A 26,017-nucleotide genomic window follows, 5' to 3' on the forward strand; every position below is an offset into this window, starting at 1 on the left:
TTTCGATCAAATTTCCAATACATGTGTCATATATAGTACTGCATACATATATACGATATATAGTTATTTAGATTTTAGGTTTACGTTTTTGTTATACCCTGGTATTCGAAGGTTTTTGTTTGTTTCTTGCGTGGCATACAAAAAATTCGTAGAAATAAAAGTAAATTTGAAATTTTTCATGGAAGTTGAAGATTTTCTGAATGGTAGATACTTTTTTTTTGACTAAACTAAATAGATATATCTATGTATATATAAATGTTTGTGTGTGTGTTTGTGCTGATCGGATATATATATGTGTGTTCTGTGTGTGTGTGTGTGAAAGTTTTCTAATTAAATCTAAGGTTTCTGAGTGGGGGAGGGGGTTCACCTATACCCCTCTCCCTCTTGTAAATCTATCTACATGTCTAAGGCTTTTTTCCTTCCTGCTGGTGGGGGAGGGGGGCGGGACTCTGCGGGGGCTGTGCAGAGGGCGTGTGTGTCGCCACAGTGCACAGCCCCCGTCGTCTCACCGCCCCCTCCCGAAATGAATCATTCATCTCGTTCTATCCATCCACTCTCCTGCTTCCTTTTGTTTAAGTTTAACCAACACCAAGCGATTGCACATAAAAACCCGTTGTTGCTTATAAACATAAAAAATGAACAAAAAAAAAATACAAAATTAATCCTTAGCGTTAAATTAGAATTTCAATTTCATTTAAATCAAAAAGTAAAGTTAGTTTTTTGTTTGTAATTCAAATTCAAATCAAAATCAAATTCTGAAGAAATGCTTAGGCTTTAGACTTAGAACTACCGATAGAGACTAAAATTATGTGTTAGTTAACTCTAAGCGATTTCCTACGATTTGTATTCGTAAATCGCCATTTTTGTGGTGTGTTTTTTGTTTGTTCAGTGTATCAGTACGATTGGTGGTCTTTCCTACAAGCTACTATTAATGCAAGAGTTATTATTTAAATCAAAGGAAACCATTCACTTTTTAATGGTTTATGGTGTGTATATATGTATGGTATATAGTGCATGGATTGGTTATAAGATACATTATGTTTCGATTATTTTGTTGTTGGGCTTTGACTTCATTTATAAACAGCTTTAGTTTACACGCATCTCTCTCTAACTTCTAACTTCTATCTTCTTCGCGCATTGCTTCTTACTTCTATAGTTTGGGTTTTAGTTTGATTGTTATCCGCTTTTTGCCTCTTTACAATGGATTAATGGTGTGATTAAATAATAAATTACATGTGTATGTGGATGTTTTGTATGTGTTGCTTGTATATCCTTTTTCCTCCTTCTACTTCTTGTTTGTTCTCTTTTGCGGTGACAAAATAAATGCCAACGTTTGCAGCTTTTGTTTGTTGTTTGTTGTTCGGTTTCTAGCTCTAAACATCTTAAAAATAAGCTATATCCTAGCTATATCTCTATATATGTATATATATGATATATTCATGATTTTTGTATTACTCATGTGTGTGGTGTGTCTGCTCAAAGCATTTATCAAAAAAAAAAAACTCTTAAAGCTAAGAAAACTATTTAGGGCAAAACATTTCCTTTCTTTTCTTTTCCTGTTCTGTTTTGTTTTTTGACTAAGAGAAGGTTTTCCAATATTACAAACAAAAATAAAAAAAGAGTTTACTTATAAAAAAACGAAAGGCGGAATTCCATCATTAACTAAATACGAAAATTGTTAAACAAATGTTTAAGAGCATGAGAGAGTGAGAGCGATTTTTTGCACAGCAAAGTGTTGTTGTAATCCTCATCGACTAAATCTAAATCTAGGCAAAAAATATACAGAAATTGTATAGTGCTATTTGTAATCTCCAAAGATCTTCCTCCCTTCTCCTCTCCTCTCCGCTAGCTACAGCAGAGGGCGGTGTGGGGGTGGTGTTTGTGGTGGGGCATGGGGGCAGTTTTCAGAAAACTTCAAAGTCACATGGTGGGGATCTTGTTGGGGATCTTAGGGCTAACTACTGACGATCCACGATTCAATTGTGGACAGGCATTGGCAGCTGTCCGAGCAGATTGTTGGCGAACTGCGAATTGGTGAACTTGAAGTGCCGCTTATCGTAGAACTTAAGGAGCGCCGGCGAGAACGGATGCAGATCCTTCAGATGCAGATAATGCACCTCTGGCTCGCAGGTCGTGTGGCCGCACTCTTCGCATACGTACATCTAAAGCGCAAAAAGAGAGATTAAGGGATTGTGCTTTAGAAGGTGACTCTTGTTAATCTTACCTTGGCGCGACGCTCTTTATAAGCGTACTGATGCTGGACACTGTGCACCTTCTGGCAGTGCGACTCGAGGGAACAGCGCTGCGTGAAGCTCTTCTCGCACAGATTGCACTTGTACGGTCGGACGCCCGTGTGGGTGCGCGTGTGCCGCTTCAGATCGAAGGTATCGTTGAATCCCTTGCCACAGAACGTGCACAGGTACCGCTTGATGTCCGAGTGGCACTTCATGTGCCGATTGAGCAGCCTCTGCAGCGAGAACGTTTTCATGCACACACGGCAAACGAACTTTCCATTGACTACAGAATCATCACCGGCCTGGCTGGCCGATCCAGATCCCCCCATACAGAGGGCATCCGCGGAGCCGTGGCTACTGGCATTGCTGCTGGCACTGCTGTGATGCTGGAGCTGCTGCTGATGTTGCTGCTGGAGGGATTGCTGCTGCTGCTGCTGTTGCTGGAGCGTCTGCTGCTGCTGGGGGGATGATTGCTGCTGCTGCTGTTGCTGCTGGGAATGGTGGCCGTGCTTGCTGAGATCATCAATGCAATCGATGTTGCGTATCCGGTGATGGCCACCATGGGCATTCTCGACAGCCAGTGGATTCTTGATGCCATGTCCGCCATTCACAAACTCCAACTGTAGATCCGGCGGCAGGCCCAACTATTGAAAGAAACAAAAGGACATAGAGAAAAGGAAATTAATGTGCGGCTCATATAAAAAAAACGGAGGGAGTGGATTATTCGAAGGATTGATTGGTTGGGAAGAATAATACGGGCTAAAAGACAACACAGACAAAATACAACTAGAAGGATACACAATTGGATTCGGATTCGGTTTTGGTTTCGGTTTCTGTTTGGTTTTCGCTTACACGCCGCTGCAACACCTTGCTCTGATTGAGCACCGAAACGGTGGGCGATGGGGCACACAGGCCAGCGGCTGTGGCCGCCGCCGCCGTGGCCAACGAACGTAATGTGGTGCGGTGCACCGTTCGTGTGGCCGGCACCTCCGGCGAGGGCTTCATTGTCGATACAAGGGTGATCATCGTGGAGCCATACGCCACGGCCTTGGCTCGACCACTCAGCTTGCCTCCTCCCGATCCGTTGCTGCTGTCTTTCCCTGCAGGATCATAGTCTATATCTGCCGCCTCCTCTTTTTTATCCTCCTTTTCTTCCTTGACCAGAAGGCAATCGAAATCGTTGGGGATCATTGGTAGGGGCATCACCTTCTTGGACCTGCCTCTCGACAGCTTCGTTAAGCACTGTTGCTGCTCCTCCTTTTGTTGCTGCCCCTCCTGTTGCGGCTGCCCCTCCTGTTGTGGCTGCCCCTCCTGTTGTTGCTGCTCCTGCTGGTTCGGGGAATGTATCTGTTGCTGCTGGAGGGATTGTTGTAGTAAAATGGGTGGAACACTTACGCTTTGGATGAGTGGCTTTGTGTCGAGCAGCGCAGCGGCAGCCGCTGCCGCTGCGTTTGCATCCATGCTGCTGTTGCTGCTGCTGCTGTTCGTACCGGAGCTGCTGCTGCTGCTCATGGGACGCGCTAGATGAACGGCTGCTGCAGCAGCAGCAGCGGCGGCCGCCGCGGCAGCAGCAGCCGCTGCCGTGGGCGATGGAAGCGACATGTTGCTGTTGTCGTGGTGGTGCGAATGGTGAGAGTGGTGCGACTGCTGCTGTTGCTGGTGGAATTGGTGGTGCGAGTGATGCTGGTGTTGCTGCTGCTGTTGTTGCTGCTGGTGGTGCTGCTGCTGCTGTTGGGCAGCATACAGATTGTGCTGCTGGTAGGCGGCGGCATGTTGCTGCTGCTGTTGGTGGTGCGACTGTTGCTGTTGCTGGCTGAGCAGCTGCTGCTGCTGCTGTGACATCAGCGCCGACTGCTGCTGGTAGCTGCCGTGCTGCGACTGCTGCTGTTGTTGTTGCATCATCTGCAGGCCTCTGGTGGCATGCTGGTACGAAGGCGGCGGCTGTTGCACATGCTGCACGTGCTGCTGGACATGCTGCTGTTGCACATGCTGCTGCTGCTGCTGCTGCAGGTGCTGCTGCTGCTGTTGCACGTGCTGCTGCTGCTGCTGTTGCTGCTGCTGGGAGTTAACGCCATTGCGTGTTATATTGTGGGTCAACTGCGTCAGCAGATTCTCGTGAAGGGCATCCAGCTGGGAGGCACTCGCTGTCTGGTGACTGCTATGGTGATGATGATGGTGATGCTCCACGGGCGTCACCGACACCGAGTCGGGCGTCAGGGAGGGCGTCGAGCCGAGCTCAAAGTCCTGCCGCGGACTGGTGGAGCCCTCGTCGTCCACACAGCTCCGCTGCAGGAACGAGCTCAGATCGACGGCATCCGAGAGCTGCTCCAGCAGGTGGTCCGTCTGGGAGCTGAGCATCAGCGTGGCCGTAAACTGCAGTGGATCCACAGTGCCGTTGGGGCACTGCGAGCTGGCGAGATCCGACATGATAGCGTCCTCGTAGGCGCTGGCATTGAACTGCCCGGAACTGCCCATCGTCGCCTGGATGATGTTCTGCGCAAAGGTTCCGATGTCGATCTTTGCCTCGTCGTACTCGATGTCCGGCTCGTCCTTGAGTATGATGCCGTACGCTGAGGGATTGCCACCGTAAAAGGGATGACCCATCGTTGAGTTTGGATTATGGAATTTGGAATTGGATTCGTTATAGTTAGGATTGCTGGCCAAGCCATTGGCGAAGTTCAAAAGATTATTACCATCGATACCACCCGATGATGCAGCTCCACCACCGCCAACCGTACCTCCACCTCCATTTCCATTCGCATTGCCATTGCCACCGCCTCCTCCTCCTCCGTTGGATCCGCAATTGATGTAGCCGCCACCTCCGCCTACTCCTCCTCCACCTCCACCGACTCCTGCTCCCGCTGACATTATGTACGCCGCTGCAGCAGCGTTTTGTATGGATAGAAAGTTGGGATTCCCGTTGAAGGCTGCGTGGGAGCCTGCTCCGTGTCCTGCGGATGTCTGACTGGCGCCCGTATTATTGCTGGCCGTGCTTTGTTGGCCACTCTTCAGGCTCTCGTAGAATGGGGGCAGAGCCCCGGTGGGGGGAGAGTTGGGACCGTAGTTGCCTCGTCCGTCACGGCCACCGCCCATGCCACCGCCTCCGGCTCCGCTGCCGCCTAGAGCACCCCCAAAGCCGCCTCCCGGCGAGCCAGCACCACCGCTGGCGTTCTGTCCGCTGCCCGAGCCGGTCGAGCTGCTGCCGCTGCCAAAGCCAGACGACTGAAAGCCCTGTCCGGCTGCACCGGAACTGCTGCTACTGCGTCCGTGGCCGGCGGCTGCGGCCAAAATCCCGGGAAGGCTGCGCACCAGGCGCGGATTCAGGCGCTGCGACTGGGCCAGCAGTACGCGGGCTGCCAAGATCGTGTTCCGCCTGCGGGCCTCGCGCACCTGGCGCGCTCTCTCCAGCCGGCGGGCGTTCAGCTCTTCGTCGCTGTCGTAGCTGGGGCTGCGCCGCTTCGGCACGTGATAGTCAATGGGCTCCTGCTGCTCCGGTCCCAGCTGATCGAGATCGAGGGCACTTAGGGGCAATAGAACGCTCCTCTGTGGTGTCTGATGGTCCGGATGCTGATTCTGATAATGATGGTGATGCGGGGATACAGCGTGTCCTGCTGTTGCTACTGCTGCTGCCGTGGTCTGTGGTGCGCGCTGGATCACGCTGCAGCGGACAGCGGGCGTCGGTTCCCTTGGGGGTGGTGGACTGGGACGCTCCTCTGCCGGGGGCGGGGTGCTGCGCATACGCAGAGACAACGGCTTGTCCACGGGCAGCAGGGGCTTCTCGTCTACAATCAACTTGCAGCCGTCATCGGAGTCTGTGTCGGAGTCCACATCCGAGTGGGGTTCCTTTTCTTTTGTGGTTCTGACGAGGTTCGGCTGTTGCTGGTGCTCCTTGGGGTACTCCTTCCGCTGGGCCTGGGTGAGGACGATGCCCGTATTGTAAAAGCGCGGGCGGGGTACCTCAATTCCGACGTCAACGTCGCCGTCTTCCTCTTCTTCTTCTTCTACTTCTTCCGCCTCTACGGATGCGCGCGCATTTTTCTCATTTTCTTTTTGCGCTTTCCGATCGGGATCTTCTACATCTACTTCGCTGCTGCTACTGCTGCTAATCCCCTCTGCCGCTGTCGACTGCGGCGTCGGCTGCTTTGGTATGCTGCTGCTTGCTGTTGTTGTTGTTGTTATCGCGGTTTTTATTGGAGAATTCTCGACGCAGTCTTTTGTGGGTAATGCGGGGGGCGTGGGTGTTGGTGTGGGCGTAGGTGAGGGTGTGTTTGTGGTTGTGGTTGTGGCTATGCTACTGCTGGTGGTGGTTTGGTTGGTGGTGGTGCAGGTAAGGCGCTGCAACAATTCTGCCGGCCTCAAGCAACCAAATTTGTCTGCAAAAAAAAACGAGAAAAACAAAAAAAATTAGTTAAATATTCAATGAAAAATATACGTACACATAAGCTAAGATAAAACCGATCCTTTGTATTTTTGTATCTAAAAGCAAATTTCACAAATAGTCCCCAATATATTACAACGAAAAACTGCCGAGAAAAGCCACGTTGACCGTTGCGTAACTGTAAAAGGAATGAGAGAATGCCCAAAATCACTTATTATTGATCTCCCTTTTGCGACTTTTCTGGTGTGCGAATGTGTAGGTGAGTAGGAATGATCGATTGAGTGACTTTTGGACAGTGCTGTGAAATGCAACCTGTCTGCACGTTGATGTTGATCAAATTTTCAGCATAATACACTATATGCAGATATATGTACTTAATTGATTACCTTCCATTAAATCAAAATTCACTTTAAGTCCACGAGTCCTTATGTACGTTTAAGTGGCAAAGCACCAAGAAATTAGTTGGATTACACATGCATGTACCAAGGTACAATATATTTTGGGACGACGGACTAAATTTCCATATTATTATAACTTGTATGTGTACACACGATTAAGAGGACGCTTTTGCGGTGGGCCTTTCCTTATTACTCGCATATCTTGCCCTATTCTTCTTCCCACTTCTTTCGCAACTAATCTTCTTCACTCTAATGTAGAGCAGCTTCGCGATGCTCGAATTACACTCTTTCTTTTACTCATTCTCATTTTTGGAGGTTGGAAAAAAGTTAACGCGCAATTTCATATGTCCTCTTTGGTGCCGTTCTGTGAGTGAAACGGCGAGATGTGTGGAGGAATAAGAAGAAATAGATGGGTACAGGCTGACCGGTTGAGACCATTTCTGATGTGTGTGCTAAGGAGGTGGCTTTTGTATGTGCATACATACATACATACACATGTGTGTGTGTTTAGGGTAATTTGAATAGCCTATAATTGACAATTGCAAATGGAAAAAGCAAGTGCAAGTGCAAGTGCGCGAAAAGACGAATCGGGCCAAGACAAGGCTAGCGACCAGCTGGCCGCAAAGTTGTCTTTTGGCTTTAAATCAAAAAACAAGTGCAGTAAAAAGTGGCAACAGCAACAGCAACAGCAACAAAAGCAGCGCCATTTAACGGCTGTCATTGTTGATGGTGCAGTGGTTTTCAGCTGCGACGTTCGTGTTTGATCAAGATCAAGGCTGCAGTGTGTCGTGTGTGTGTCTGTGTGTGGGTGAGCTGGTTGCTGCCGGACAGCCCTTCATATTAGTTAATGCTCATATTTAGCCAAGTACCAGTTTATAACCATTTGTGTGAGTGTGTGTGCATATGTGTGCTATTACAAATGCCAAGCACGCACAACCCTGTTGCTGCCATTTACGGGACGGGGCGGAGCGGGGGCTGCTGGCTCTGTTGGCTCTGTTGGTCATGGCCAGGCCTGCAGCGCAGTTGCAGCGCTGTCGCATAAATTCTAACTGTCGTCACACACTTACACACACGCGCGCACATGTGATCTATCGCATGCATACAGTGGCGGACAAAAGTCAAGGTACTACGAAGAAAACACTCTTGGAGAGAATATCATGATTTGTACGGACTTTTGGTTAAACAGTCGTACATAGACTTTTGTCCAGCACTATCGATGTACGATCTGTAAGCTTCGTTTAACAAAGATTTGCGTTGCGCTGCTTTGGACGTTAACAGCCTTGGGGCGGCTCCAACGTTTAACATTTTTTCTTAATAATTTGTTTAATCTTAATTTAATTGATTGTTTGTTTTGCTGATTTTACGCGTATTTCGTTTCTGAAATAACTGGCGTGCCATTCATTTATTAATCGGTTAATAGACCCCCGGCGCTGCCCCCAGGTACGCCCTGTCACGCCTTATGCCGCAAGCAGCTATAGCAAGTGACGTACATTTACATTATTTCTTTTATTCTACAATTTTACTACATTTTATGAGACATGCTTTCATGTTTTGATCTCTTTCTTTCTCTCTCTCTCTCGCTGTTTGAATGAACGGCAATTGCAGTTGTTTGACATGGATGTGTATAATCTACATTTTTCCAGGCTTTTACACACATAAATACATATGCATGTATATACATACATATATTTCAAAAACAACCTTACATCTTGGCCTCTCTTTCCGCCTCAGCTTACTCGTTTCTATCCCTCTCCAGCTTTCGTTTACATGTTTGTGCCTCTCCCTCTCCCTCTTCCGCTCTGTATTGATGTTGTTGCAATTGCTTGCCATAGTTGTAATTTATTTTATTGTGTTAAGGTCAAGGCGAATTGTAAAATGCTTTATAATTACATACAGATGTACATGCTCACACACACACGCACACAAACACACACATAAATACATACATGCAAAAACATGTTTTCAAGTTGAAAATGAAATGCGAATAAGGTTTTATTTTCATTTGTTTGTGTTATTTTTATCATTTTTGTGTGCTGCTGCTGCCGCTGCTGCCATGAGGAAATGAATTTCAATTGAAGTTGTACAAAAAATACAACAAATACTGACCTCCAGTTAGCCAGCAATTAAAACAGCATTATAAAATAGTATGTACATAGATAACGTAAGCATTTCTAGGAGCTCTGGGATCTCAAAGATCTCCTTGCTCTTGATTGTTCTGGTGGAGGACTTTCAGCTTAGCCTTTCGTCCTCCGCCTCTTAGGATTTCTTCCATTTATGGTCATCCTGTGTTTTCGGTGCTTGTTTTTGTTGACTGAACATCCTATTTTGTCTCCCTCCTATCCGCATTCCATCTATGGTCATCCATACGACCTGAAACTTTTCTGCAATTATTTTACTCTTTAGTTTTCTTTCTTTCCATTCGTTTCGTACACGCATATGGTCATCTCTCTCACGCCCAAGGGTCAATGCACGTTTTATCCTTTACCGTAATTGATTTACATGCTGTTTTTTTTTCGGTTTGTTTGTTTTTCGATTTTGTGTGGATGAACTTTTAAAATATTCCACCTCCACCGCCTACCGGCCACCGGTTTCGTCTAGCGCAAAATGCGTCGTAAAAATACGATCCACTACAAAAATCAGCGAAAATACAAAAAAAAAAAAAACTGAAAATAAAATAACATTATCTGTCTTCTGCTGTGTATATAATATACATATGTATGTAAATTGTTCACGACAAAGCCCCGCGCCAAAGGCAAAGCCCGTCGAAGTTGTCGTCTAGAATTCGTAATACATTCTTTGCACCCTCTCCCTGCGAATGGGGGATGGATCTTTGATGCTACGACTGGCAAATCGGGTAGATGAACTCGCCTGAAAAGGGATTCAAAGTACACACATAGTGCAACGCATCACGTGAGTTCTGAACCATTCTTATGCTCTTGTATCATTATTATAGTCTTGTACTTTTCAGCTGATCTGCCGTATAACATTTGCTTTGATCTCAGGATCGGTGTATATGTATCTACTCTGCCTTACTACCATATATATTTACATATAGTATGTATGGATGTGTGTATGCGGGTGGCACCTGAGCGAGAAGTACGCCCACCCAACAGCTGTCGTTGCTATCGGCCATGGGCGTTCAACTTGTTGTTTATGGAAAACTACTTAAAAAACAACAGAAAGAGCAACAGAGGCAACAGAAAAGCGAAGCACAACCAAAACAAAACAAAAAGGTATACGAAAATAAATAAAACTAAAAGTTTCAACTTTTATTTTATATTTAATAGATTTTCAGCCACAAAAAGTTACAAAAACCAGAGAAAAAACCAAAGAGGTGAAACGGAAAGATACTGTGGCTGCAAAATCGAATTCCAAACGCATTCTGAGCTTATCGCATATGGAATTCCTGTCATGCACGACGACGACAACGACAACGACGACGACGACGATGACGACATTCCCCTCTTCAGTCTTCTGCTTGAAGCTGATTCTTCTTCGGGTCCCGCCGTAGCCCCCATCTTGGGGTTCTGTGTGTCTAATTGCAAATGCCAAACACGTTGACAGGGGCGGCAACGGCGAACGGCAACGAACGTTGTCAAGCAGCTCAGCCCATGTACATGGGGGATATATTGTATGTAAATAATGTACACGAGTACATACATAGGTACTCGTACAGCAACAAATTGAACAATACCCACAGACCCAACCCATGTCGGAGCCCCAAAGCGTTTAAGGCTGCGTTTTAAGTTAGGGCCACAGAAACACACAATCTTTGTTGCACGAACAGACTATTATTATGAGATGATCAAGCGTTTAACCTCAATAGTTTTAAGAACGCACTGCAGAGACATGCAACAGGTGCTCATTCTTATTTGTTTATTGTTTATTTGGGAAATTGTGGTTCCAAATTTAGGTTTTTAAGTGTAAAAGTGTGTAAAAATGAAACGTCTCATCCATTTTCAATGTCGTCTATCTTCAGAAAATCCCTCAATGGAATCGGATAACCTATTTAGGCCCTCACCCACTTGGCCAGCGAATGCAACCACCGCCCACACAACCGCTGAACCGCTGAACCACTGAACCATCATTCTATCTATCTATCTATCTATCTATAAAACCCATCGAAATGTATGTATGCTTTCGCAAAAAGAAAAAAAAAATGATTGCAAATGTCAAACAAAATTTAATAGAGCATGAAACGGCATGAAATCCATTGAAAAAAAAAGAGAAGGAGAGGGAGAGATGAGCGAAATGAGATGGAAATATATGCGAGTGCAAAGTGTCATCGATTAGCTGACAGACAGCCAATCAATTCCATTCCATTTCGATTCCATTCGATTCGATGGTGACAAGTGCATTTCTTTCAAAGGTGGCACAGGAGCAAGGCAAGCGTTGAGGAGAGCCCAGCACACAAAGATACAATATGGAGAGAATGAGAATAGGAACACCTTGATCGATAGCAGATGCCTGGGACTGGAACTGGCACTGGCACTGGCACTTGGACTGGGTTCGGGATCGGGACCCTTGTCAAAGAAGCTTCCTGTTTGGGGTCGATCCTGCCAAATTGATGAATGCATCCGTTTGAAGAAAGGCAGCCAGGCAGGAAGGAAGTGGCGAGTCCTCACAGAGCTTCTAACAGGTGCTTTCCCATCATTCCCCTGGGTCCTAATGTGCGATCCTCCTCCCTCTGTGTCTCCATCTCCATCTCTCTCTCTCTATCCCTGACAATTCCAAAACAAATTATGTAGTGTAGTGTAAAAGCTTAAACAGCGAACCCTTTTCCGCTGCCTGGTGCTTGTAGCATTTAGCAATTCTAATGCCGAAAGGGATACCGAACACTGTCCATGCCCAAACCCTTACCCTTACCCTTACCTTACCTTAAGTGTGGTTCCAACCCATTTGCAACACGATCCGATCCTCGATCCTCGATCCTCTCTTTTTTTCCCTCTGTTTCCAGCTCTGATCAAGATCTGGCCCTGGAACCTTGCGGGCAGTCTATAAATTTATTGCCTAAGCGCTTCTCCCTCTCTTTTGTCTTTTGTCTGCTGTTTGTTTCTGTTTCTTCACTCTGCTTAAATGAATTTGTCTCTAACGCCCAATTTGGCTTTTGGCTCTTCCTCTTCCGTTGGTTTTCGTTGGGTTTTCGGATGCGGTGTGGGGCAGCTGCTGTTGATAGTTCGATTTCTAAGGGTTTCAAGGTCTTTATTAGGCCCTTCCGTCTCGGGTTACCATCTCATTCTCTCGTGTTGTCTGGCTCTGGGGACGCGACTTAAAATGCATTAAGTGCCGTGCAATTAAGTCTTATCGATGCCCGAAAATCTGCCCATCTTGATTGCTATATATAACTATATATACGTATACCCCCATACCCCATACATGCGTATAAGTATATGAATTATAAATTGCCGACGCGTTAACAAAATAATTTCGTTTAACTTAATTACTTTTTGTTTTTTTTCGGCGCTGAAGCTTTATTCCCTTTTTTTGCTCTCATTTCAGTGCAGGAATGGAATGCAGATATTTTGGGTTCCTTCTTGTTCTAAGTTTTCTTTCCAAGTCTTTTGTTTGTTTCGTAGATCTTTGATTCTGATTTACCCTATCATTTGAAGTATTTTAGAATGAACCACCAGAAGAGCTTGTTGATGTGATTTAACGTTTTATAAACAGTAAGCACCAATTGTACAACTGTACCGATTCGGACATGCTTTTCAAACATTCTGCCTGCTTGCGACTGCTTACTTATCTACCACTTTCCCGCCTAACACGGCTTTGCTTCTTAATCACCGATCACTGCTGGATTTTATAGAATACTTCCACTGCTTACTGGCTCTAAGCTTCGCTCAAGAGCAGCTACTTCAAACCTGCACTCGCAAAAATTTCTCGCTGCTTCCACTGCTTTGATAACTGAACGGTTTTGGCTTCTGCTTCTGGCTGGCTTACTGCAGCTGGCACTGCTTGCTGTTTCAAGGTCAGGAATGCAACGAATTGTTACTGCCTGGCCTGCCTTTTTGTGGCTGCTGTTGTTAAATGTTGGTTAAGCATTTAGTGTTGTGTGTGAGATATCGCTGCTCGTCATCATAATCATCATCATCATCATCGACATTCACATCATCTCTACGACATCTCCAACAGCGCGCAGGGCCTTCGACTTGGAGCGTCTTAAATTGCAAACCACATTGACATAAGCATTTCTGTGTGTGGTGTGTGGTGTGTGTGTGTATAGAGCGGCAGCGGCAACAAAGTTACAGCAACCGAAGTTACACCAACAAATAATACAACAACAAAAGAAGCAGCAGAGAAAACATACACCAACAACAGTTACACCACAAACTGAAAGAACAAACTACACCAACAACAAGTACAACAAGTAAACAAACAACAATTACAACAACATCAAAAAGCGGCACTAGCATATGCAGCTGCTAATTACAGTTGCTTTTATTTACGATGATTCGTTGTTGCTGTTGTTGTTATTGCTGCTGACTGTTCTAATGCAGTAATTTATGTTTGTATTTGTTTCAATTTGTTGCTCTTTTTGGTATTAATGTCAATGCTAACCTTGCTCTCTTTCATCGGACTCGTTTACATTGCTATTTGTGCACCAGCTCAGCTTAGCTCAGCTCAGGCTCAGGCTCAGGCTCAGCTCAGCTCTCTCTCGCGTTCGGTCGCTCTACAGATCAGGCTTGGACTTGACTTGAACTACATTTGACATTGAAATCAATAGATGGCGTTTGTCACAGCAACAGTCCTTCCAACAGATGGCGCCGTTGCATCATCAGCTTTGGCCCAAAAGTACAGTTGTGCAATTGAGCTAACCTCACTTAACCGGGCATCACATCATAACATAGCAAGGCATAGCGCAGCCTTACTCTTCTTCACTTGCGCTGACTGACTCGAAACAAATCGAGGACGCTCTAAACAAAAGTGCAACAAACTGTTTAACAAAATGCCGAAGAAAAACCGAAACGAAACGGCCTGTCTGTCCGTCTATCTGTCTGTGTTTGTTTGTCAGACCCGTTGTCTTCGCTTTTGTTTTGTTGTTGTTGCTGCTGTTGTTGTTGTATCTGGATTTTGAATGGGGCAAAGTTTTAACGCAATTGCGTTAAATGATTTGTAAGCTAAAACACAACAATGATATAGAGAGGAGGCTGCACCTAGCTGTTGTAGTAAAATGTTAATGAGACATGCACGAACTTTGTACAGAAAATCGCTTTTCGGTTCTATATATATAGATATACAGATATGTATTTGCAGTACACATTGTGCTGGCAGTACGTTGGGGTAGTCAAGACCCCAGAGTCACTGGAGTACAGTGAAAGTTCTTTTAAGAGCATGTCCGTCCCATAGTTAAAGTTATTTATTTATCGATTCGGTTATAAAATTCGATTGTTCCACTGTACGAGCAAAAATCATACAGCATATTGTGCATAGATATGTCATATGCGGCTCTATTGGTTGTGACAATTAGCACACAGATACAGACACACTCATGCTATGGATAGCCTTCAGTTCAGTTTGTCATTCTAGTTGGTCAGTTCGTCATTCGCTCAATACCACACGATGCATTTGTATAGTTTTAGTAGCTATTTAGCATGCTTCTTTGTACACACACTCGGACACAGACACAGACACAAGCTCGTACTCGTACTCGTACTCTCAAAATGGCAAACAACAAATGAGACACAAAATTTAGGTCAACGCATATAATATATTCATTCTAAAAAGCTTCACAATGAGCAATATGTCGTATGTCGTGTGTCGTCTGTGTGTGTGTGTATGTGTCAGTTTAACAGTTTCAAAGTTGACTCTGATTTCATTTCGTATTGCGAAAATGACTAAACTATAATTAAATATAACGGAAACACTCATCAAACACATGCATTTGTACATATCTTTATAGGTATATGTGTATACATGAGATATACAGTGCAAACTCGCTTTGGTGAACATTTTTACTACTCCCCAAGCATCGCATTTGGTTTCGCTTTCGTTTCGTTCCTCGATGCAAGAAGATGCCATATTTCAATGAATTAGAAGAGTTCTGTTGCTCTTCTTCTGGTACCCCAAAGTTTAGGCCGTCTGCCACCTGTTCACATCCTTCCTTTACCTACATCCTTCTCTCTACATATACATATATGTATGTATTCCCTTCCGATGCGACCTAGCAACTACTGGCATCTGGTTGACCTTCCCGTACCGTTATATAGGCCCCGATTACAACATAATATCAACGTCTGTCGACACTAAAAAACGGCTAGCAAAAAAAAAAAAAACAAAAAAAAAATCAATAATGATGATGAGCAAAGCTTGCTTCACTCTTGCTCTCAATATTTATTGCTACACAGAAAGGGAGCGAGACCTGGCAAGTGTCGTTGTGGCTTGTTTTAACTGTAAACATTTAACAAAAGTTTTTGTTTTTTGTTTTTTATTTTTTAGATGCAGGCATCCACGGGAGACAGCGAACAGGCAACAGCGGAGAGATGAGAGTTCGTCGTCTGCCAGTTTCTGACCCACATTTGCATACAGTAAACACACACAGAAAACGAAAAACGAAACTGAAACTGAAACGTGTTGCGTTGGAGGGCGTGTGATTGGTGTGAGAAGCAAGGAGAGAGAGAGAGTCGAAATGAAGGAACGGACAGCGGCGGACAGCAGCGGACAGCAGCGGAAAGCAGCGGACAGCATCCCCCCAACTGTACCGCTCTCATTGGTGTACCCACTCCCATTGTAACCAGCTTAGTCGTAACCGTTTTTACTGCGCCACCCACCCTTCCTTCCTTCGCTCTGACTTGTTTCTTACTGAACTTTGCCCCCTTTTTAACCTATGTAGGCACCCTTCCGCGATCCATCGCGATCTCATGCTCACCAAACACCTGACTTCTCCGTTGACTTCTCCTGACTTCTTTACCATTTGTACTATCTATCACTGTAATGTTCCCAAATGATTGTACCATACCTCATTGCAGCACAGTGTCTTGTACCCCGATCGATTACCTGTATTCACTCTTTTTTTTTGGTGGATTTTGTTACAAATATTAAATTATGCGTATAAAATGTATATTTTTGTTGCTTGCTGCTTGCTCTTTACCGCTTTCCCCCTATGCCAATATCCAAGCGCTCTTCGTCGCCTCCCCCCATGCGACCATTCTCAAGCGGTGTACCCCCCCCGCATCACGTAAGCCCATACAAAATGAAATGAGCCAAAACCGCAAGAAAAACTGTTGCTGTTGCTGTTGTTGCTGTTGGCGCTCTGTTCATTATGACGTAACTTTTCTCTGCTGCTGCCACTGCTGGCGCTCTGATCTGCTTTGCTGCTCTGCTGCTCTGCTGCTGTGATTACGGACCCGGTGTTAATACAGTTAAAGCAGCCTAACCTTGAAAACCGGTAGATATTTTTTCTTCCATTTTTTTTTTTTTTTACTCAATTTCATGTGTGTGTCCCACTGTTGTCCGTGTGTGTGTGTGTATGCATATTATTACTTGGGCTTTATTTATAGTTTTGTTGTATTTTCATATCCCCCCCTTCCCCCTCCATCCTGCTCTTGGATTTTGTTGGTAATTTCACTTGCAGTTAGCTCATTCCCCCACCCGAAAAAATAAATAAAAAACTAAAAACTTAGGCAACGAACTTGATATTGATATTGAAATATTTGACATGTGTCAATGAATCTGCGCTTGCAGCATTACTTGTTGTACATATACATCGAAATTGACATGGAATGCGGGGTGTCCGTTTTGGTGACGCCTCCTTTGATCAACAATTTGGAGGGGTTGGAGCCTGTTTGGAACAATTTCCGCCTTTAGAGCAGTTCCTTGAACAGCTTACACTCTCATTCTCTTGGTTAAAATCGAAATCGGCTGCTTTTTGGGCTCACAATCGTTCTATGACTGCATTGTTACGCACGATATTCCCCTAAGTGAATGGCACATTCATGAAAATAGATCACAAGAGAGCTGTATCCTGAGTATGGAACTAGATTGTTGATAATACGGAGGATTACAGATTAAACTGGCTCCCAGAAATATCTTATATCGATGGAAGCTAAATTTTGTATGGAACTAAATAGATTGTGGTATCCTGCTCTCTCAATATTCACTGCCAACGGCACTTGAAACCGGAACTAGTTGCACCATCCTCTAAATCATCTGATACCTCTCTATCTTGGCCGGGTCACTCCGTCCCATGACAACACTTTTTCGGTATATTTTTTTGGGGACACACACAAATTTCAAATTTTATGCAAAACCAAGCTGAAATCGAAAACGAAATGGGAAAAAACATTTCACAAATTTCATTGGCTTAAAGATTCGAACAAAAATTGACCAATCCCCAAGATAGTGGCGGGTCGGAGGGGCAAGGGCAGGGGTCTACCCGCTATTAGTAGAGGGATAGATACTTTCAACTGGTTGATGCGTAAATTGCACAATATCCGAATGAGACAAAAGATTTGTCTTTGCTTTGTTTTGTCTGATGAAATTTCTTTCAAAGAAAAAAAAAATCGAACAGCCATAAAATTTCACATAGTATGTCTTTAACAAGAAGAAGAGTTGCCAAAAAAAAAAAATCAGATATACAGAGATGTGTATTATTATATGGCATACATACATATGTATATGTATGTACATGTGTGTGTGTGTGTGTGGAAGCTTAATGAAGTTGCCGCTCAGTTGATCAGTTTGTCAATGGCTGTGTTTGTCAAGCCAGCAGGCAGGGAGGCAGGCAGGGAGGCTGGCACGAGAGGCAAACCAGTTCAGAGGTGCAGCGCAGCGGCAGTGCAATGTGTTTAACGCATATGCGAGATGCTGCGGGGGAGGGGTATACATATATCGTATCGCTATATAGTACAACTTGTCAATGTTTTAGTTAGTCGTGCATGCAGCCAGAGAGTGAGAGAGAGAGAGAGAGAGAGACGAACGGGCCGAGTGGCCGAGCTAAATGCAGTTTCATGCAGTCATTCATTCATTCATTCATTTAGTCAGTCACAAGTCAACCCTGACCTGAAAAGAGCATACATACAGATGTACGAACAGTATATACCACATACATATACTCGTATGTATGTATGTATGTATTTTTATATGCAACTTTTTAATGCTTTCTGCCGGGGCACAGCGCGATGTCGCCTTTGAAGTTCTCGCACCGAGATCTGTGAACTGAAGATCTGTGTGTGTGAATCTCTTAGTTTTAAGGATATAGGAACCTACCTGTAATGTTTTGATCTTCGGCTCCGATTTCAAGGTAATGCCAGGCCTAACACTGGCCCGTCCCCAAAGTCAAAGCGGAAATTGTTTTGCATACAATGAATAAATAAATCATATGGCCTGGGCCAAAAATAATACATATAATTTGAGCAGATTTTTACAAAGAGTTCAACGTGGAAATGGCATGAGTAGGCATACATTTTGAGTAGAAATTTGATGGATGCCCATAAAAAAGCACACTGCTTTAAAGACTTCAGCCTTTTGGCTGTGTCTCGGCTTACGGGCCGAAACGTGTTTGCCGATCTTCTTCCAAAAACATGCAAATATTTCACACAAAAACAGTTAACTTTTGAACGGAGCGTCGGAAAACGAGTTCTATATTGATTGTTGCTGTTTCTTTGTACAAATCGAATCATATACAAATGCGTTTAAAATGAAATAATACAAAATAAAGAGCGTATCGAAATTTTAAAAATACACGAAAACAAGTTCCCTCTTGGCGCCAATAAAAGTTTATCATAATAATAATAATAACATTTTAAATGATAAAATACTCAGCCACAAAGCAATTTAAAAGTTATTGACACTTTGTGCATACACATGTGCATATGTATGTGTGTATTTTTTTTTTGGCTAATTTTTCTTGTTCACATTTATTTGCCAACTGTTGATCGAGTTATTTATAGAATTTCGCATGTGTTTCATCCTGAGATGATCCACAGATTGTTCGAAATTTCAGCCAGATGGGAGAAATCCAGGGTTTCCTTAATATAAATATGCACATATATCTGTTATCTTTTTAAATTCAAATTGCAATGATGGGATGACTATTTCATAAAGTTGATCGGCTTGCAATCTAATTAGTCGTTTTGCTCCATTCTGTCTATCAATTTGCCGCATCATGCACAAGACATGCATGTTGTTTTTCCTCAATTCTCGGGCGCTTGTGCGTCTCGAATCGAGCATCAAATGTGCCGCGTCATGTGGGAGCAATGGGAGAAGTTGTGAGCAAGGACGTGCCCATCGCTCTACAGTGTAGACCAAATGGATCCCATGGTGCTGCTGTATCCATGTCGGAATATAATTCAATTAGAAGTGGTTTGAAAACCATAGAAAAATGCATTTCATGCCGTCCAAACAGAACAAAACGAAAAGGAGAAAGAGAGAGAGCGAGAGTGGAGAAGCAAGAACAAACACACACACACCTCACGCATCATCATCATCATCATCATGAAGATCATTGTCATTGCACTGGTGATCATTGAGGCAGGGGCAGCAGCAGCAGCAGCAGGGCCAAAGCGAGGCTTTGCTCAGGTATTTCTTTCCCTCTTTTTGGCTCTGCCTCTTTTCTACTGCCGTTGTTGTTGCTGCTCCTGCTGCTTCTTCTACTGCTTCTACTGTTCTTTTACCGCTCCTACTGTTCTTATACTTATACTTGTACTGATTTTTCTGCTGCTCCTTTACTTCGTCTACTGCTTCTACTGCTTGTTCCACCATCGCCTGCTTCTTCTACTGTTACTCCTGCTTCCTTTACTCCCACATAGTGCTGATTTTCTACTGCTTGTTACTAGTATATTACACTGCTTCCATCAACGAATGCATACCAAAAAGCAGAAAAAAACCCTGGGCTTCCTTTTAATTCTTTTTTTTTATATTATTATTATTTTTCTTCTTTTTCAAATGTATTTTTTTCTCTATCTCTTGCTGTTGTTCTTACTGTTCTCTTACTCTCTCCCTCTCTCTCTTTCTTTCTAGATATCTCTGGGTTTCTCTCTGTTTGGCCGCAGTGGAGCGAAGCGGCGGGGCCGAGCACTTGAGACCTGTTTTGAGCCGTACTTCTGCCTGTTGCTCTTCTTCTCTGCCATGCTGCTGCTGTTGTTGCTGCTTCCTTTGTGCTTTGTGTATTTTCTCCTCTTTTCCGTCCACTGCTTCTTCCTCTTCTCCGTCTCCGCCTCCCCCTCCTTCTGCTTCTTGTCGATTCACTGCACAAATAAATCTCAGCTTTGAGCGTTATCAACGGAACGGTGTTTGTGTGTGTTCAGGACACTCTCTGCCCTTTTTCACTTCTCTGTTTCCATCTCTCCCTCCTGTTCAGTTCTTCGTCTGCCTTTATTCCGATTGTCAAATATATATTCTTCTCTCTCTCTCCCTCTCTGGGTGTGTGTGTGTGTGAGAGATTATCGCCAGACTTTGAGCAGGGCCTGGGCCTGGGCCTGGAGCAGGGTTCTGGAGCCCAAGGCACAGGTAGAGACACCACAAACTGCATTGTTTTATCAGAGTCTCTCCTCGACATACGGCAGGTAGAACTAATGCCAAAAAAAACCACGCACACACACACATACGATGAGAAAAACAGAAAAACAAACGGTAGACAAACAAAATTGTATGAAAAAATGGAAATGGAATTAGATGCTGCGCCCCCGCCTATTGGGAATATGTACCAAGACAAAAACCCTTTTTCGATGTGAAACATGATGCTCTATGAATCTCTAGCCAATCTTCTAGAACTAAGGAACTTAGAGACATGCCATATTCCACAAATGTAGACATAAATCTATCGTTAGAGGACTGCCAGATGTTACAAACTAAAATCTAAAGTATTATAGAAGTTCGTATTCCTAGGTTGAAACCATTTAGTTACTTCCAGATTAATTATCATTGACTTTAATCATTTTCAAGTGATTTCCACTAATATTATTCCAAGATTTGACCATTAAAGCAGATTATCTGCCCTCCAATTGGTGGCAGCCAGCTCAAGAATCGATTAATTCGAATTGAAATTAATGCGATTTCCCTAGAAAACTGCTCTTAAGTAACAGTTACAGTAACAAAAGCAATTGTTTTTTGTTTCTTTTGTCTTTCTCCTCACTTGACTTTTGCTTTTATGCATGTGTGTGTGTGTGGAGGGTTCGCTGAACCTCCAACTCGCATCTTGGGATTGCCATCGGAAAGGGGTTCCCTACTTTGATGGGGGGTACCTTTCGCTAACTTCCGCTCAATGATTGTAACATCTGCGTGTAGTAAACTGTGCGTGCAATTGAAGTTGGCCAAAAACGTTTTCGCTGGATCGCTCTCCGAGCCGCTGGCTTTGTTCTAACAGCTGCAGAATTTGCATGGAACAATGAATGTGCCCCTGGTTTTTGTGCTGGTCTTTCTTTCTTTTTGTTTTTTAGTATCTTTATCGATGATGGCTCATCAATGAATTTCCTTTTGCCTTTCGGTTATTTATTGACTTTTACTTGCGGCCAGTGAGACAGAGAAATGGATCGATGGATCGACAGGAAGTTTGCCCCGAAATAAACAGAACAGACAGCTGGGATAGAGTGCAGGGGCAGCACGGTGTGGCTTCGGGGGAAACACACTCATAGATCCAACATCAGCGGGGGTGTTGGGCCCCCAAAGAGCTTTCACTGTACATGTTTCTTGGTTGCGGTTCTCCCCGTTCTCTGTTCTCTGTTCTGTGTTCTCTGCTCGCAGTTGTCGATTACCCCCGTTGCCATTTTCCCTGTTCCCTGTTCCCAGTTCCAGGCTGTGTATCATCCTCCAAGGCCCTTCAACATTCAGCTTCTCTTGGTTCTTGGCCTCTTCTTTGCTGCTTCGTCTTTGGTTTTCTTCTTCTTTTTTATTCTTACTGGTTCTACAAGTTTTATGGCCTGTTGCCTTGACTTTGCTTAGGCCAAATGGCAGACGAAGACACACCACACCACACCACGCCACACCACCCATCAGGGTCCCCACTTCCCCGTTCCGTTCCGTTCCTTTCCTTTCCTTTACTATCCCATTCCTTTCCATTCCATTCCATTCGAAACTGAACCTGGGGTTCCTCCTATGATGATGATGATCTTTGTCTATGCTCTACACTCTTTTCGCTTCTTCTTTGGCAACTTGTACTTTTGCTGTTGGCCAAGATTGTTGGAGATTTCTGTATATGTATGTGTCTGTGTCTGTGTGTGGCTCTTAGTAGCTTGTACTTTGCTATAGTTATATAATTCTTTGTATCCCTCCGTTCGTTCGTTCGGTTCTTTGGTTCTTTCTGCATTTTTTTATATTTTTTGCCATTGTACTGGCTGTACTGTGGCTGTGAGTGAAGTTCTTGGCCATGGGCACAGCACAGCACTGCCCACAGACTAAAATAAAAGCTAAAAAAGAACCAAACACCGTATTGATTGAACAAAGAGCCAGATTTCAGTGTGACCAAAGCTCTAGCGCAAAGAAGATCGCAAAATAGAAAAGGAAACGTTTGGGAATGAAACAAATACAAAACAATGAAAGCTTTGGATTGACCAAAGTCGAAAGGAAACTAAGAGTTCTAATGTTTCTTTGAAGAAGCAAAAAACTTCATCTATGGTTAGATCTATTTATTACTAATCATCCACAGAATACTTCCTTCAGAGGAAAACGTTTGTAGATGGAAGAAAAGACAATCGTTGGCTTCTGTTCAAAGAGGAGCCAAACGATTTCCCTTCAAAATAGCCTGCCATTACGATATCCGCAAAGAAAACGCATAAAATTATCCAACGGAAGCGTTCATAATACATTTTTAAGTGGAAGCAGAAGTGGGAGACAATGGATACAGAACTGGGGGGGCACTGGGGAGACTGGAAGAACGTGAAGGAACGAAGGCAACGTGTTATTTAATTTAATAAATGTAAAAAAGTTATAACCATGAAATATAATGCCCATGTAGGGGGGGCAAAATTATGAGTGTGGCGTGTGAAGATGATAATGATTCTGTTGAAGCAACAGATGGATATATCTAGTCTATCATATATACTATATAATTAATGCCCAGACAAAGGGACGTTAAAAATGGCTTAGAGACAAAAGACTTAGGCGGCAAACTTGCCAAGACCGAGACCGAGACCGAGAGCAGAGGTACAGGTGGAGGTAGAAGAACCTCTAAAATGAAATTCACTTTCAGAAAATCGAAACGATATTCATTAATAAACGCTCTCTCGACCCCCAATGAAAGTTCCCCCAAATCTTGACTGTGAAATTAAAACACCCGACGACCTCCGCCTAAATCGAAAAACGAAATGACTTAATAACCATTTCTTATGCTGGGCGATTATATAAGAACCGAATCAGAATTTGAATTGGAATCTGAATCCCAGAAACAGAGACCAGAACACTAAGAACTGGAGAGCTGGAGAGCTGTAGAACAGAACGCTTACGAAATTCAATGAAAGTGATTGATGTTGAAGTAAGCCCTGGCTCTGAATCGAGAGAATGGTGGATAGACAGACGGATAGCGGATAAAGTATTGGGGCAGAGAGAGAGAGGGATCGGAATGGATCATCGTTATGGTGTGGGCGAATACCGGAGGAGAACAACAAAAGGTAAATCTAACCGAAAAAGCGAAGCTTGAAATTGAAAAGATTTCCAGGCAATAGATATGGCATTTTGTATGGCACTTTGTGCTGATTCTCGACTGACAGATTTGTGGCAATTATTTATCCATTTAAATGGGGAATGAGAATTCCTTTCGATTCAATAGCTAAAGCTAATATATTGGGAGTGGTCTTGGCTTGGCGGCAAAGGTTTAAAGCAGTTTAGAAGAGGAGTAGAGTTCGAAGTAGAATCGAAAGAAATGCTTTCCGGAAAGTGAATTCGAGAATTATAAATAGAACCCAAGTTACAGCAAAAAATTTGCAAAGAATCCCAAAAATACATTGAACAAAAATCTGAAGACATGAAATGCCTCGGGAGAAACCAAAATGCCAGTCATTCCTCTAAGGCAAAGCAAATAAAAAGTGTTTCCCTCAAAGAAAGATCTATTTCGACTATTTCTTGGATGACTTGATTTGATTTGATATTAACTTACCATTTTGAACTTCACTTGCTGCTGTGTTGTGATCGACATCCAATTCCGTAGAGTTTTGATTTTGATTTTGATTGTGATTCTGAATTTGATTTTGATTCTGATTGAGTCCATGGTCTGCGAGGAGACTGTGACGCGACTGTCCGAAGTAGTGACGGCGATGGTGGAAGCGTTTTCGCGTGAGACTCAGCGGCTGTTGGTCATCCTGCTGCTGGAATGGCGATGACGTTTGACCCTGACCCTGCGGCTCAGGATGCGGATGGGCGGGCGACGGCGATGGCGAGGGCGAGTGCGGTGTGCCAGATCCGGAGCCGGAGCCGGAGCCATGGGGACTGAGCGGTGGCACCAGGCATCGTTCATCGTCCTGGCTCTTGTGCTGGAGCAGGTTCTGTGATTCGAGCAGGCGCTGTTGCTGCTGATGCAGGCGGTTCTTGATCAGGAAGATCTTCGGCATGGTTGCTGGCGATTAACGATACACGATTAACGATTAACGATTAACGATCGGCGAACGATAAACGAACGATTTACACGGCGACGCAACGGAACGCGTGACGCGCGACGCGAGACGCGACACGCGACGAGACGCGCAAGTGGGGTAGAGTGGGAGGTGGTCTTCAAAGGGTTCCCGAATAAACAAAACACTAATCCAATTGTGTGTGTATGTTTGATCCTTGCCCCGCCCACTGTGCTGTGCAAAAGTTGCGCAACAAAAAAACCAAAAAAAATCAGATACAATTTCTAGATAGATTTTTTTTGTATCCCGACCTGAAGCTCAAGTCAACCTCTGCTTGGGCTTCTTCATCATAAATAATCCATGTTGTGGCTTCTCTGGAGTGTGTGTGTTTTTTTTTTGTTTGTTTGGGTTTTTTTGGTTCTTTTTTTTCAGAAGCACTTGGAAAAAATTAACTTGAAAAAAATTTCGTAAGTTTTAGTTATTTTTTTTTCTGTTTTTTTTTTATATGTTTAAATTTGGTTTTTGTTGTTTTTCTTTGTTTTTTTTTTTTAATATTTGTTCTCACAATGCACGAAAAGTATTTTCACTGTTTTTTGTGTTGTGGTTCACGCGGTTTCTGTTGTTGTTGTTGTTGTTGCTTGCAGTTGAACAGAATTCGATCTTGTCATACGTTGTTCTGTGTGTGATATGTTTTGGGCTGTGTTTTGTTTTGTGTCAGTTCACACAGCAGGGCAGGGGGAGGGGGCTCAGGTGAGAGCGCTCAGGTGAGTTGAAGCGAAAACACGTGCATTCACAACGCCGGCTCGCCACTTACTGTATTCGAGCGGTCCCAGACGCTGAGCAGTTAGGCCAAAGTCGTCCGCCGTCGCCACACACACGGATCCACGGATCTCGCCGTGCGCTACAACAAACTCAGTTAGACGGCTGGCCTGCCCCGAACCGAACCAAACCGAACCGAACGGTGCACGCTGAAACGGGGCGAATTCGTTTTTGTCGAGCCCAAACGCAAAACACCGTAAGTCGCGAGAGTCGTGCGAGAGATAGAGTGAGAGAGAGAGCGAGAGAGATCATAACTTCGCTTTCGTACAAATGAGTCAGAAGAGACTTCGCCTTCGCCTTCGACTTCGGCTCTGGACTGCTTCTCCGTTCTCCGTTCTCCGTTCTCAGTTCGGCTTACGGCTTACGGTTCTGTACGTGAGAGCCACCGATGCGGCATCGTGAGCACAGAGCACCTGTGTGTGAGAGGAGAGTGAGAGTGTTTTGTGTGCGTTGCTTCATTTCGCTCACATAACGTTTCTCATGCAGTTTTTTTTTTTTGTTCATTCCCTGGGCCCCGTATCTGTGTGTGTGTGCATGCCAGCCATGTGTGTGCGTGTTGCCTAACTTGTTGGTTCAGAGTCAAGGTAGAGGCAATCATCATCATCATCATGATGATGATGATGATGATGATGATCGCTGTGTTTGTTCTTTGCTTTGGCCATTTGCCGGTTGAGATGGTTTTACTTGTACATGTATCTCTATCTTCATCTC

The 26,017-nt window shown here is 44.2% G+C and overlaps 1 protein-coding gene and 1 long non-coding RNA gene across 15 annotated transcripts; one reads left to right on the top strand and one right to left on the bottom strand.

Annotated features, from left to right (window-relative positions):
- Positions 1-693: 693 nt before the first annotated feature.
- Positions 694-25,340, bottom strand: ovo (transcriptional regulator ovo). Of its 5 annotated transcripts, XM_015186294.2 has the most exons (6): positions 24,037-25,339; positions 4,928-6,607; positions 3,630-4,804; positions 3,087-3,563; positions 2,225-2,878; positions 694-2,162 (listed from the first exon to the last, which is right to left on the bottom strand). In XM_015186294.2, exons 1-6 carry the CDS (start codon positions 24,485-24,487, stop codon positions 1,977-1,979), a joined length of 4,623 nt encoding a protein of 1,540 aa, XP_015041780.2. In that variant the 5' UTR covers positions 24,488-25,339; the 3' UTR covers positions 694-1,976. The 5 variants fall into 5 exon arrangements, with proteins under 5 accessions (XP_015041780.2, XP_033238111.1, XP_033238110.1 ...); XM_033382220.1 differs by having other exon boundaries at positions 3,087-3,560; positions 3,630-6,607; positions 24,037-25,340; XM_033382219.1 differs by having other exon boundaries at positions 3,630-6,607; positions 24,037-25,340.
- Positions 7,225-16,068, top strand: LOC26533686 (uncharacterized). 10 transcript variants are annotated; one of them, XR_004469846.1, is made up of 7 exons: positions 7,225-7,818; positions 9,089-9,154; positions 9,471-9,920; positions 9,979-10,243; positions 10,298-10,641; positions 10,711-13,368; positions 15,447-16,068. It is a non-coding gene; the product is annotated as an uncharacterized lncRNA (long non-coding RNA). The 10 variants fall into 10 exon arrangements; XR_004469844.1 differs by having other exon boundaries at positions 7,226-7,818; positions 10,066-10,243; positions 10,298-13,368; XR_004469841.1 differs by having other exon boundaries at positions 7,227-7,818; positions 10,306-13,368.
- Positions 25,341-26,017: the final 677 nt, after the last annotated feature.

The sequence above is a fragment of the Drosophila pseudoobscura genome, chromosome X (genome assembly GCF_009870125.1).
Source record: "Drosophila pseudoobscura strain MV-25-SWS-2005 chromosome X, UCI_Dpse_MV25, whole genome shotgun sequence".
In the NCBI taxonomy this organism is placed as follows: Eukaryota; Metazoa; Arthropoda; class Insecta; order Diptera; family Drosophilidae; genus Drosophila; species Drosophila pseudoobscura.

Bases quoted from the DNA above. Each gene is read 5' to 3' on its own strand.
- ovo (XM_033382219.1), bottom strand. From the start codon at position 24,487: ATGCCGAAGATCTTCCTGATCAAGAACCGCCTGCATCAGCAGCAACAG. The intron at 6,608-24,036 runs GTAAGTTAATAT...TTTTTTTTGCAG, and splicing joins AGCAAGTGAAGTTCAAAATG to ACAAATTTGGTTGCTTGAGG. The intron at 2,879-3,086 runs GTAAGCGAAAAC...TTCTTTCAATAG, and splicing joins GCAAGGTGTTGCAGCGGCGT to TTGGGCCTGCCGCCGGATCT.